This window comes from Myotis lucifugus, unplaced genomic scaffold, assembly GCF_000147115.1.
Source record: "Myotis lucifugus unplaced genomic scaffold, Myoluc2.0 scaffold_54, whole genome shotgun sequence".
Lineage (NCBI taxonomy): Eukaryota > Metazoa > Chordata > Mammalia > Chiroptera > Vespertilionidae > Myotis > Myotis lucifugus.
The window spans coordinates 2303905-2315868 of NW_005871102.1; the positions used below are offsets into that span (position 1 = coordinate 2303905).

General features: G+C 36.5%; 1 protein-coding gene across 7 annotated transcripts in view; it reads right to left on the reverse strand.

Annotated features, from left to right (window-relative positions):
- Nucleotides 1-5945: 5945 nt before the first annotated feature.
- The window catches only part of COP1 (COP1, E3 ubiquitin ligase), a 92567-nt gene continuing 86548 nt past the window's right edge, over nucleotides 5946-11964 (reverse strand). For 5 of the 7 annotated variants that reach the window (XR_001348252.2, XM_023753962.1, XM_023753958.1 and 2 more), the window contains 2 exons: nucleotides 8242-8286; nucleotides 5946-6454 (listed from right to left, as the gene is read on the reverse strand). Coding sequence is in view for 6 of the 7 variants with exons in the window: in XM_023753962.1 (XP_023609730.1) it covers nucleotides 6437-6454; nucleotides 8242-8286 (63 nt within the window). In the remaining variant the exon portion in view is untranslated. The remainder of the gene's footprint in view (nucleotides 6455-8241; nucleotides 8287-11964) is intronic. The other 2 variants (XM_023753961.1, XM_006088937.3) reach the window with 1 other exon arrangement.

Below are 11964 nucleotides of genomic sequence, written 5' to 3' on the forward strand. Positions count from 1 at the left end.
TGAGGTACCATCTCACACCTGTCAGAATGGCTATCAGCAACAAATCAACAAACGACAAGTGCTGGCAAGGATGTGGAGAAAAAGGAACCCTTGTGCACTGCTGGTGGGAATGCAGATTGGTGCAGCCACTGTGGAGAACAGTATGGAGTTTCCTTAAATGACCCAGTGATCCCACTTCTAGGAATATATCCCAAGAAACTAGAAACACCAATCAGAAAGGATATATGCACCCCTATGTTCATAGCGGCACAATTTACCAGAGCTAAGATTTGTAAACAGCCTAAGTGCCCATCAGCAAATGAGTGGATTAAAAAAACTGTGGCACATCTACACAATGGAATACTACGCTGCAGTAAAAAAGGAATTCTTACCATTTGCAACAGCATGGATGGGACTGGAGAGCATTATGCTAAATGAAATAAGCCAGTCAGAGAAAGATAAATATCACATGATCTCACTCATTTATGGAAAATAATGAACAATAAACTGATGAACAAAAACAGATCCAGAGACAGATAAGCATCGAACCTCAGAGGGAAGGTAGGGGAGGGTGAGGGGAGGAGAAGAGATCAACCAAAGGACTTGTGTGCATGCATAAAAGCCTAATCAATGGACACAGACACCAGGGGGTTGAGGGCATGAGTAGCGGGGTGGGGGTGGGGGGCAATGGGGTGATAAGGACACATATATAATACCTTAATCAATAAAGAAAAAAATTAAAAGAGAGAGAGAGAGAGAAAGAGAGAGAGAGAACACCATTGCTGCAAAAATACTTGAGTTACCAAAAGCAAACTCCAGAGAGATGGGATTTTTTCATGGCTTTTCTTTTGCTCCTGCCACTGCCACATGGTGAGCACCTAGAACAGAGGTTGGCAAATCATGGCCTGCAAGCCCAATCCAACCAAACTTTTCTATGGCTCATCACCAATGAAGGTTTTTTACATTTTTTAATGCTTGAACAATAATTTTAAAAAATATTGTGACACAATTAAATGAGATCTCAGTGTCCATTCAAAAAGTCTCACTGGAACCCAGCCACACTCATTTGTTTACATTTGGCTGGGGCTGTTTTCACATGCTATAAGGCAGAGTTGAGTAGTTGTGACAGAGATTGTACAGCCCACAAAGCCTAAAGTATTTATTACATGGCTCTTTATAAGTCACCTGACCCCTAGCCTAGACTAGACCACCTTGTAACAGGCACTCCAATTTTGGTGCATGAATAGGACTTGAATTCATTCCTTTTGAGAACAGCCCATATCCATTAGAGGCCACGAGCTGAGGATTCCAACCACGGGACTGAACTGAGTTATTACTAGGCTGCTACTCCACTGAAGCTCACTCACAAAAACATTTCTGAGATAAGGCATTCTTTCGGGTGTATAAAATTAAAGATGAATCTTTAAATTTTGAGTCTAGAAGTATGTCATTATTTATGTTTGCCTTGTTGTTGTTTTTTCTCTGAAAAATCCTTAAGACTATTTCTTAATGTGGTTCTTCCAAAAGGCTCCTAAACCACCAATCACAGACTAGCCCTAACAGAGGGCAAACACAGGGCATATAGGAAAACCCATAAAATCATCCGCAGAGACACTGCAAATACTCTACACAGTAGTTGGTGAACCTAGGCTGTTATCATCTTTGGAAACTTCAACTTAGAATTCATGAGTCCTTACCCACTTCCAAGCCAAGATCTCCTTCAGAACTTGGGCACTAGGGAGTTTGCTTCTGAAACTGATAAAGGGCAAATGATTCACAAAGAACAAATTAAAATGATATGCAAATGAACAGATTTCTTGATTCTCATATTGAGAAGCTGTAATGATCTCAAATAAAAAGAAACAAATAATTGCAGGCACTCACATATCTGAGTGACTAACACAAGATAACTAAGGACTCTATATAGCATAACCTTATTTATTAAGATGAGAGTATCATTCTCAGTCATTAGAACTTAGGGATAGATACAGAGTACAGGGGTTTACTATCTTGCAAAATTATACGATTTGTTAGTGACAAAGTGGAGACTGTAAACCTCCCCTAAACTCCATGTTTGCCTTTCTTTGTAGGGATAGCTGAAACAGATCACTCATTTATTCCGTGTACTTCTCCAGCTTGAACTCGCACTACTGGCTTGCACTTTGGTATATGTTGAAGCTATCCTCATACCTTTATTTTTGACAAAAAAATTTTTTTTAGGTTTATAGAAAAATTGCAAAGAAATCAAGAGTTCCCATACATACTACACCCCATTTCCCCTATTATTAAATCTGATATTGGTATGGTACATTTGTTACAATTAATGAATCAATACTAATACATTATATCAACTTGAGTCCAGTACTTTATTCAGATTTCCTTAGTTTCAGGACCCATCCAGGACATTACATTACATTCAGTCATGTCACCTTAGGCTCCTGGTGGCTGTGACAGTTTCTCACTTCCCTTGTTTTGATGACTTTGACAATGTTGAGGATGACCAGTCAGCTAGTTAGTAGGAAGCCCCTCAGTAGGGATTCATCTGATTTTTTAAAAAATTTAGATTGGGTTATTAATTTTGGGAAGATCCCAAAGTTGAAGTGCCATTTTCAGTACCTCATAGCAAGAGTATATACTAGCATCACCATGACTTACAACTTTTCATGATGACACGGATCAACTGGCTCTGGCAATATTTGTCAGGTTACTCATTTTTTTCTTTTCTTCCTTACTGGACTTTGTGGGAGGAAATCACTATGCACAGCCCATATTTAGAAGTGGCAATTATGTTCCATGAAAAATTTCTCTCTTCTTTCCATTTATTTATTCATTCAATCATATTATTCCACCTTTGGTCAGTAGGAGCTACTCATGCCTTCTTCTTTGCTTCCTTTGGTCTTGAATGTATCCTTGCTTTTCACGATTCAGCTGAGAAGTTACCTCCTCCAAGGAAAAAAAATTCATGGAACCACCCTTACTCCCACTGAACTTTATCTCCTACCATTCTAGTTTATGATTTTTCCCATTACCGTACATCTAAAATTTACATTGATTATGTGTTTATACACTGTATACTTATCCATCTTTCCCTCTGGAAAATAAGCTTTTTGATCATATCTTATTTATTTTGTATGTAGTACATAGTGCCTCACTTGCACAAAGCAGGAGCTCAACAAATATTTCTAGAATGATCATTATGGTTTTCTCTTTAGTCTAGGAATGCCTAACATATTAACCAGAAGCCACACAGAAGCTGGTAAATAACTGACTTGGGAGGAACTACAAGGTGCTACTATTGTGTTAATCGGTCATGTAATCAGGATCTAAGTTAACACTTCCTCATGTCTCACTTCTAAGTAAGCCTATTTCCTGACCATTAATCCCAGTTATATTTGCATAACTACATTAAAAGCAATGAAATTATCAGATTGTTTAGAACCAAAGACTGGGTAGTTTCTAGCACTGCTTACCTTAGAGAAGTGGTGTCCCTAAAATAGCACACAGACATTTTGGTCATGAGTTTCCCAAGTGACTTAGTGCTAGTTCGGAATTGCATAACCACTGAAGAAATAAATTTGCTGAGTTGTATTCTTCATTGTCAGGACTGATGAGAAAATGACTTTAAAAATTAATCAAGACTCTCTCAGATATAGGAACTAATGCTGTGGCAAACTATTAAGCTGAAACAGTTTTTAGGTTAGAGCATGCTATCATCTTTGTTGAAGTCACCATTAACTCTTGACTGATCACCTTCCTACTTGTACTCTTGCTCCATCCATCCACTCACAATAAATGAGATCATGTTGTTCCACTTAACCCTTCCTTGGCACTGCTTTTATAACAAAATTCAAATTCTCAACCATGCCCTAAAAGGCTCCACATATCTAGTGGGCTCCTCTACTTCTTCAAACTCACCCCATACGTGTCTCTTCCTTGTTTATTAATGCCAGCCATGCTCATCTTTCTGAAGCTGTGGCTCAGTCTCATAAATTTTCTGATGTCCAGTAACTCCATCTTGTTACAAGAACTTTACAAAGTTCTTCAATCTTTAATGTTTCAAATGCACATGTTGTGTCTAAGAAACCCTCTACAAATCTGCTGAAATAGAGATTAGACTGAAAGATAAAACCCAAATTCTTCTTGAATTAAAGTGGTTTTTTTTGGGTGTTAGAATGTACATTATCTTTAAGCTTTATTTAACTGATGTTATTTTTCCAAGAAATAGTAATAGTTTGATGTTGACATCCTACAAAAAATACCACAAATTTAAAAATTGTTTCTTACTATTTACAAGAAAAGAAGTTAAAACATAAATTTAAATAAAGCATTGCCTTAAAATAATTCATTAAAAAAATTCAGTCCCTTTGATAACTAAAGTACCTTATTACATCATTCCAAACACATGAAAATTAACATGACCACCCAAAATAAAATATTATTAAAAATCAGATCACATAAAATACCACAACAATCTGCTTCTATTTTAGCACATTCAGAGACATGAACTCTCTGCTTCCTGTTTTGATGATTTTTCTGGACCCATCTGCCTACGTGAAGTTCTTCAAGAGAAGAACCTACACTTGAATATTCCTTCTATACCTCTGCAAAATGTCGTTCGTTAGTCTTAGAAACAAAGGTCAACTAACACTGTTCTGACTGATGACAGGCATAACTTTTGAATGACAGTGACCTTTTCTCTCAGAATTGAGTCCAAAAGTTTATCAACTCCCAGAAGTTAGTAAGATATAACTGTGAAGCTGAAAATAAAAAATTTCACCTAAGTTTGCGGTAAACTCATTGGATGGTAAAAACTATTCTGGCCCTGGCTGGGTGGCTCCGTTCATTGGGGCATTCTGCCGTACACCAAAAGGTTGTGGGTTCGATTCCCAGTCAGTGCACATACCTAGATTGTGGATTTGATCTGTGATTGGGGCTCGTGTGGGAGGCAATAATCAATGTTGTTTTCTCTCTCTCTCTCTTAAAAATAAAAACATATCCTTGGGTTAAGGATTAAAAAAAAACTGATCTGAACTGATGCAAGACTAATTTTAGCCTTTATTAATCCCATGTTAGGTGAAAGTTGTTTTTTTTTGTTGTTTTTTTTGCCGCAGAATATTAATGTGTTTGAGAATAGCACATTTATTTTTCCAGACTCTATTGGAGGGTGTTACAAAACGTATTATCATTCATATAGTTATTCACACCAAGTTTCTCCAAGTGTCTATTTTCAAAAATATATGGAGTTAATTTTGTTTATATCTTTTTCTAAAAAGCATACAGATTTTTAAAGTAGCTCAAACAGAAGGCTTTACATTACTTTTGCTTGACCTGCTATTCTACTAACTTCTTTCCTTCTACAAACTGAAAACTATTTAGAAAAGTAACTAGACAGTTTAAGAGATTACATGGCTTAGAAATTTTGGTAACAGAGCTTCCAATTCTTTACCTATATGCCAGGGACTGGCAAACCATTGTCTGTGGGCCAAATCCAACCCTCTACCCATTTCACTGTTATGCCCACTTGTTTACATACTGTCTGTGGCTGCTTTCCTGCTACAAGACAGAGTTGCATAGTGACACAAACCTTATGACCTGCAAAGCTGAAAATATTTACTGTCTGGCTCTTTAAAGAAAGTGCAAGGGTTGAACTAACTATACATTCTGCCAAGGATGGTACTAATAGCTATGATTGTGTGAAATAAGTTGGTTTGCCTGCATTTAGAGCTTATGACATATACTAGTATGTGTGACACTTCAAAGGCAGAGATATGTCACAGACTGACATTCCCTTTCTGTGTGAATGTGGTCTTAACGAGTCAAAATTTTAGATCTTTGGTCAGAAGTAGAGGGACTGAGGAGTATAGTACTTGCTGACGAGAGAAATCTGGTCAGAGAATGAAGAAAGGAATTTGTATGGTAAAGTTATTAATATTTCCACCTACTGTAAACATTAAATTCACTGAAAGGAACCCACATACTTTTATATTTACGTTGACATGCATAATTTCAAAGAGGTGGGGAAATATGGGCCTTAAAAACTACTCACTGGTACATTATTCTACAGCTCATGTGTGCTGTCTTGAGGAGATTACTGTCTCTTGCCACAACTGACACAAACTTTCCCAGCTCAACCATGGCTCAATAAACTTTTATTACTTTTTGTTATTTACTTTTATTTAAAAGAATTTGTTTCCCTATCACAAAAATTAGATAACTACACCATCAACAGCAGCAAAGTCCACAGAGTTACATTGATGGTGCAGAGTTCACTGGGCATTCCCAATGTCCCAAAGGGCATAAAGGAGGGGGAAAAGTAAAAGAAAAAAATACTCAAAACAAATTCAAAACCCATAATGATGTCGGGGAGAGACTTGTCATGATAGTCTCTATCTTCTTTCACTGTTGGCTGCAGATATACTTCAGCAGGACCACATACAAATTAACTTGAGTAAACCTTTCATACCAACTCCAGCACCTAATTAGGGGGAGAAAAGGATCAGTTTAATAAAAAGTTTAAGAACATATAAAGAGTTTAATGCATCTTTACTATATTGTAAATGGTGAACTAATTCAGGAAAACTTTCGTTCACGGCTAAAATGCCAAAGAATTTGAAGGAATTAGTCATTAATCCTTTCTTGCTTTTAATTCAACAGTTGGATCAATGCTCTGAGATTAGTTATCTCCAGAGTTAACTAGAAAGAAACTGGCTGATGCATAGCATGGATATAACATTTTTGGAACATATACAGGGTGTGGCAAGAGTAGGTTCATAGTTGTATCCACTTTTGAAAATAATACTAAATAAATAATAATACAAGAATAAACTCTATGTTTATTCTTGTATTTTTATTTATTAATTATTGTAATCAAAAGTGGACACAACTGTAAACTACTTTTGGTGTCTTTCCATATTCTTAAGAAAAGTTTAAGTATTGCTGTTTAGGATTTTAAGCTATTTATTTCTCCCATTGATAAAGAGTTTGCAGTATCAAGGTATACAGGACCTAATATTTTGCCTTTGCCTATTATTTCACATATTTTCTAGTTTATCATCTGGTGTCAAAATATTTTGCTAGTTATTACAGTAGAGTCTTGTCATACAAGAAAAGTGAGATATTGCTAAAATTAAAAATGACAAGAAGCAATGATCAGTTATAAAAAGAATAGAAGAAATGGCTAAGAAAGAACATAGAACATGAGAAAAATTACAAGCCACTGTCAAAAAGAATGTAAAATGGAGGGTGCAATTCTAGGTGGCAAAGAATTAAAGGAGCAACTATTCCCCCTCCTGTTAGTGCTAAGGCTTGACTTATACCTGTGCTTCCATAATGGTTTTTGTCTTTATGGTTAGCAAGCAGGCTACTTAACATAAGAGGTGAATGCTGTTGAACAAAATCTTAGATTTATCACTAAGATTCTATAAGTGCATATGTAACTTTGAGCTTCTGTAGCTACTTTAGCAATTCTAATTGCCTCAAAGGCCAAACTCACAGAAGGATAAGGTGCAGCTTTTTCAATAAATGGCTTGTCATGAGAATAAGAGAAAGGGAGACTGAGAGACTACAGAGAACCACTTAAATCAGAGATTCCATTTATTTGTCCAATGTACTGTGCCCCAAGTGCTAAATATCCAATGGTATAATTAGATACAATTTTTATTTCCGTAAGCTCCTAACTACAAAGAAAAGCAGGTGGAAAACTATGTATGAATTTGACACTGAAACTTGTGTGCCCAGAGACATTTAACTTTTGGATCAAACTAATGGCAAGATCACATGATCGATCAATTTTCAACAGAACACTAAAATACCTTTTCTTTCCTTGGCAACTGAAGTAAAACCCACTTGTCAGGGAAGAGGACATGAAGAAGAGTAAGATATTTGTAAATCTGGTGAATGTCTAAGCATCTCCAGCTCTATCTTGGAATGCCCTGAGGGTCTTTGGACTGGCATAGAAAAGCTGAACAGCATTTGGTCCACAGCAAATGCTTAACAGCCATTGCCTGTTTTTCATTCTGACCACTCATCAATCCACTGAGCATTCATATAACCTATAACAAGTACTATCATCTTCTCCATAGTTGCAAGCTACTTATTCTTTTCCCCTTCAATCAAAACCATTTCCAAGTAGACATAGACCCATGATTTGGAAATACCTCTAAGGCTAGTACAACTCTGTATTTCCATGTTATAGTTATATTCCATTACAGTCTAAAAATGAAACTGAATTTAAAATGGAGATGTATAAAATAAATAGCTTACCTTAATTGTACCCTGACTGTTAGCAGCAATCAGCACATTGGACTCCTAGAAAAGAATAAGAACTTTTAAAGTATAGAGGATTTTCTGGAGGGCAGTCCAAGAGAATAGATTCCTCTTCGTTCTTCTTTCTTCCCTTCACCCCAAGAAACTAATAGAATCTAAAGCAGGGAACCAACTTTAACATGATTTTAACTACAAATTTTAAACACAAAATTCCTTATTTTGAGAATTAAGTTTTAATAAAAATAATAAAGTTGGAAGCAGAGTAGGAAACTTTCAAATGTAAAGAAAAATAAAAGAATAGATTATTACTAGAAGGAAAGCTAAAAGAAAGAATGACTGGAAGAAAACACCAATAAAACTTGAGAAAAACGAAGAGCATAATCCTTTCCATAGAAAACTCCCCCTTCATTCATTTTTTCCCATAAAATACCAGTAATTGATGTAAATGCTACAGTAGAGTCTTGTCATACAAGAACATGGACAGCTATTCAGTATTAGGAAAACAAACAAGTGTGAATATTCATCTGGGAAAAGGAAGGCTGTCTTTCTTTTTAATTATTCTATCACTCAGTATATGCATTTTTAATAACTTTGGTGATTACTTGAAATAGAATGTATGTGGTAATGTATTTTTTATATTCTAAACTTTAGGAAAAAATCATTTCTCTGGCAAGTAGGAAGAGTAGGAACAAAATGGACAAGACTGTCCATTTACTTAAGGAAACTCATTAAGTAAGAAGAGTTGGGACATGTCTCCTGTTGGAAACGAAGAGTCTGGAGCTTGGAAGTGTATAAAGTCTTTTTGCTTTTCAGAGTAGGCAGCTAAAAGGAGGTAGACAGACTCAAAATGCCATAGAGGCCACATGGCTGATGGAACGACCAAGTCCAAACAACAGCTATGAGAAACAGGTAATGTAGTCAAGCCTCAATGAAGAATAGGGTCTGCTTGTATATCCTACAGGCTTCATGACAAAGTGATGAAGACAAGAAAGAAAACTCTTGATCTATATCTGCAAAAGTCAGGCATCTGTGCTCTATAAACTTGTACGTTTCTATTTTTTTTACTTCCCTTTGATTCCTAATAAAGTTACTTTTGGAAAATGCTCATGTTTTTGCTACTGGTGTGATAGGAAATAATTTTTTCCACAACCCCTCAAAATTATAGTATCAGAACATTCTTTGGTTGTAGTTGGTGGCGATAAAATCCATGGTCCTAATTATATCAAGAAGGAATAATAGACATGTTTTTGCTGGGGTGGACATGGGAACTCCTGATAGGGGGGTTGGGGACCAAAAAAACCCCCTCAAAATATGGCACCTTGGCATATTATATACTTTAAGCTAAAGGAATCTGAGAAAACAACAGAAGCAGGAAGGTCACTCTGACACCCATCATCCCCCCCCCCCCCCCCCGCAACCCATAAAGTCCTCAGGTGAGAAGTGCCCACCCTATACACAGAAGAAAACAACACCTTTATCTCCAAAGACAAAGGGATGCCAAAAAGAATCCAAACAAACAGGACTTGCTGTTTCCTCCATGCTCTGTAACCTACCACATTTCTACACGACTGCCCCTCTTCCTCAAACTTAGCACCAATTACTCAGGCTTGTTTCTTTGGGTCTTCATTTCCTTGTGAAGGTTCCTGTGTCACATAAAGCTTAAATAAAGCTCTTCTTCTGTTAATAAGTCACTGACATTTAATTTTCAGACCTGGTCAGGGATGCTAAGAAGGTTAAAGAAAACTTTTTCCTCCCCTCCCCCAGTATTTCCCTAGGTGAGGTTTTTCCTTAAATCAGCACATGTAATCTTGAAAATAGTAACATGGGTAATACAGTTTTCACTATTAGAATTACTTTCAATATCCACTCTGGACCCAGACATGATCCTTCTGTGAACACCTTCCAGATATGAAGCCACAAATAGCACTGACTGATCTAGTTTCTGTTTGAGCAAAGACTCCAGTCTCCAAGAAAGCCCCGGCCACCATCAGACACTGCAGTCACCCAAAGCTGCTCGCTCTGCTGTGGGAACATACGATGATAGGATGGTGAAAATTTTATGACCAAAGCTCTATCTCTTTCTGCCATTTTAATTCTAGTTCCCTTAAAAAAAAAAATGATTTCAGTGAGGGGCAGATAGAAACTTCAATAATGAGAGAGAGAGAGAGAGAGAGAGAGAGAGAGAGAGAGAGAGAGAGAAACATTGATCAGCTGTCTTTTGCATGACCCCTACTGGGGATCGAGCCCAAAACTCTGGCATGTGCCCTGACTGGGAATTGAAACGTGACCTCCTGGTTCATAGGTTGATGCTCAACCACTGAGCCACACCAACCAGGCTCTAGTCACCATTTAATACAAAGAAGGAAGGCAGTGCAACCTGGTAGAGATGAAGGTGCACCCTCTCTGCCAGTTTTAGAGATTATAAATTACATAATTCAAACTTCTAATGCTCAGTAGAAGAAAATCTTGGAAAAGTGTAGTATATTATCATACAGTATGAAAGGTTAGGCTCAATTAAATAATACATAAGAGGAGTCTGAAGTCTGTATAATTACTACACTAAACCTAAGTAGGAAGACATCTGATAACTATCCAACAGGAACAAACAATGTCTTTTGTAACCTCAGAACTATTGTGGCATTAACAAGTGATGCCATATCAGATGCTACCAGAGGGTTAACACTAAACATATTTTCATGTGGAGACAGATAAATATCTCATTTACAAATAAGGTAACACAGGAAGTAAGGGCCCAGTTGGAACTGTCTTTTGGGACTAACATATAGGTGACAGAGTGTTATCCTAAGAATTCTTAGAAACATTCAAAACTGTTCATATTAACAAACAATGAGGAAAAAAAAAAGTTTACATCTCAGTATACCCCCTTCCTGAAAAAACCATGAACTTATAAAAAAGAGATTTAGGATAAAACTGTCTTTCAGATAACCAGGTATTGGTTGACGATAAATTAATTTTTGCATGCAACAGAAAAATAAAACCAGGTTATTATAAATGGTGAAGGAAGGAGACTTGAATTGGGTGGTGAAAACACAATACAATATACAGATGATGCATTATAAAATTGTATCCCTGAATCCTATGTAATTTTATTAACCAATGTCAACCCAATATATTCCACAAAAAAACAAAAGGTTGCTAAAAGTTGGCCATAAAACCAATACAATACAATACAATACAATACAATAAAACCTGGTATTTTACTTAAGCATAGAGGTATGAAAGTGGTAAGTATAAGGTTATTACTGTAGGTTTCAAGTGATTTTTGTTTGCATTTTGAATGACTGGTAGCTCTTAGCTGCAGCTATAGTCTGCTAGAGCCCAAATGTAAATAAGTTCTTGCTTAATGAGTTGTTTTCACTTACTAAGTGAAATAAACACCCTAGCCAATAATTCTCATTTTCTCCCTCTTTCTTGGAAACTGACATTTTTGTTATGAACTCTCCTCAAGGTTATGCTAATATTGCACCTAATATTTTCTTCTTATTATAAAGAGATTAAGGTAAGATAATGGAAAAATTAACAGCAAATGTTTTATAAAAATAGAAGACACATGCACAAAAACCACCTTGCTTATAAAGTGAGTAATACTATACTCACACTGATACAATGCTAGCACTTGGAGTGCGGGGTGAATTTTCCCGCCAAAATATAAGATGGCTCTGTCTTTTGTTTTTGGTCCATCCCACAAGGGTGGATACA